Source organism: Montipora capricornis, chromosome 7, assembly GCF_036669925.1.
Source record: "Montipora capricornis isolate CH-2021 chromosome 7, ASM3666992v2, whole genome shotgun sequence".
NCBI classification, from domain to species: domain Eukaryota; kingdom Metazoa; phylum Cnidaria; class Anthozoa; order Scleractinia; family Acroporidae; genus Montipora; species Montipora capricornis.
In genome coordinates this window covers 17135036-17137535 of record NC_090889.1, presented here as the reverse complement: position 1 = coordinate 17137535, position 2500 = coordinate 17135036, and the positions used below count along the sequence as shown (strand labels likewise).

The following is a 2500-nucleotide window of genomic DNA, read 5'->3' as shown; positions in this document are numbered from 1 at the left end:
AGAGTTAAATACCCGGAGGATTTGGTCGGGGCACCAACATGGCCGCCTTTTCTTTGTTTAGGGGCACCAACATGGCGGTCGTGACGTCATGTGAAAACCGAGAATTGTTTTGTGCGTCAACATGGCCTTCTCATCACGTGATTGAAAACCATCTATAAAAGGGGTCGCTTCACGCACTCCTTTTGTTCATTCAAGCACGACTGATTAATTATCCATGCAAGATGGCGATCAACAAAGAGCCACACAGAGACGGAAGCCCTACAATAGATTTCTAGCGCGAGCAAAAAAAAAAACTGGGGATTGAAAGAAAAACGACAGATAACATTTTATGACATATTACGGACACATTGCCATAAGGGGCGCAAATTATCAAAGAGCTCGGTTGCATCCACGGTTGATTGGTAAATCATTTGCATGTGCTTAAGGCACCCCGCCTTTTATAGTGCGTCTTTTTGTCTAATATTAAGAAAGCGTCCCTAACTATTTGAGTTAATCGTCCAGTGAGACTACAGTACCTTTATTTATACTACTCACAGAACAAAATTAAAAAAAAAAAAAGAGTAAAATAAAGACGTTTTTAACTGACTCTCAGCCTGGGTATGTACTCAGTATGGTTTTAGATTTTGGGTTAATCCCAGTCTGAACCTTCTTATAAAAAGGTTCTTAAAACGATGAGCGTATGTAATACCCATAGATTACAGTTGCAGTTTAGAAACTGCCTAATCCTTGGCTTGCACAGGTCTGACGTCATTGGCAGCCATGTTGGTGTACTGAAAAAAATAGCGAACAAGATTTGGCTGTATTATATTATTATGCTAAACGAGAGCGACATTTTGCTTGTGTTTTGTACACCAACATGACCGTGTAATCACGTGAGTGCAACCATGAATAGGTTTTGCACGGCAGCCTTGTTGCATGGCAGGAACAATAGATTCTTTATCCTATGGGAACAAATGCTCTTTCTAATGCAAAAAATTTTCATTGTTCCTGCCATTCAACATGGCTACCGTGCTGCCAGATGCAATCGAAGAATTGGATACCATTTCGTTTTGTTCATGTTACAGACTATTTTTATGCAAATCTTTTAAACAAAACTTATATTCTTGTGAACAAAACAAATCTTCACCTTCTATTAGAGTTTTGAACACAAAAACTAAGATCGTTTACTTAATCGAGACAACGATTGCCAATCAGACAACATGTTGACGACCCTTAATATGAAATGGGGCTTTTTTGCATATGTATACAGGGAAAAATAGAGAGGTAACAGGTACTGAGGTGTTTGTGTCAGGTATGTGCTTGTGTGAAGCGAACGGCTGTTTTTGTTGTTGTTGTTGTTGTTGTTGTCGTTGTGGTTTTGTTAGTTTATCGTTGTGGCGTTAACTTAGTATGTATAACATTGAAAGCATCGGCGCGAAGATGCTTGAAAATAAGAGGTTTTACACGGCAGCCATGTTGCATGGCAGGAACAATGAAAATGTTTTGCATAAGAAAGAACATTTGTTGCCATAGGAAAAAGAATCTATTGTTCCTGCCATGCAACATGGCTGCCGTGCAAGACCTCTATACAATAAAAATTGTTCAAAAAAACAAATACATTTTTTTTCTCAGTTTTCAGTCCATTTAGTAGTATTTCTTTTTGCTTTGACAGTTTGTCAGAGATACTCCAGGCCACTGCAAAAGATTGTGACTTCTGTCAATACAAAAAGTGAGTTACAGTACACAACGTTAACTAGATGACATTAGAGTTTACATTGATTAAAGTCAAGTAACTGCAGAACATAAAAAGGTGTATTTGTCGATGGTGATTCCGAGAAATGGGGAAAAAATTCGAGTTCTTCTAGCAGGAAACGAGCTTGAGCCCTTGCGTTAACTGGTTCGGATTCTCTGCCACCGAACTATGAGAGAGTCGTCGAAGGAAGGCCATTACACCAGTCCTGCTCTTCTGCTAGTCCTAAATTTGACGAAGGCGGTGCGCTTTCTTGCAATTATTGTAGTGAAGAAGTTAGTACAGTCAACTCTCGTTATAGCGGACACGCTCGGGGATGTCATTTAGTGTTCGTAATAGCGGGGTGTGAGAAAAAAGTGCTGTTAAGGACGGTGCCAACTATTGTTATTGCGCATACAATTACCTTCAATAGAGCGGTTTTCAATTGAGTGTTAAAAGTAATTAGCCAATTGCTTTGGTTTTGCATTACTTCACTCAGCGATTGGTTCAAAATTCTCGCGCCATTTTTCAACCCATGAAAAGGGAAACCAAAACCAATCGTGGCTTGCACGTGCACATTTTCCCGCGCTTTGTGTTGGCTACGTGTAATTACTTGGAGTTTTGATTGGTTTACTGGATTGTCTCCGTCCTTTTTGATTGGCCAAAGTAATTACTTTGGTTTTGGTTTTACGACACTCGATTGAAACTCGCTCTAATTACTTTCAACTTTTGTCTCGTATCAGTTGCTGTATTTCTTACTCACTTTGTACTTGAAAGCGTTTTGTGGCGGCC

The 2500-nt window shown here is 39.6% G+C and overlaps 1 protein-coding gene across 1 annotated transcript in view; it reads left to right on the top strand.

Annotated features, from left to right (window-relative positions):
• LOC138055234 (uncharacterized) overlaps positions 1–2500 on the top strand; it is a 103945-nt gene that overhangs the window by 11854 nt on the left and 89591 nt on the right. The window contains exon 6 of the mRNA XM_068901203.1: positions 1652–1708. Within this exon, the coding sequence (XP_068757304.1) occupies positions 1652–1708 (57 nt within the window). The remainder of the gene's footprint in view (positions 1–1651; positions 1709–2500) is intronic.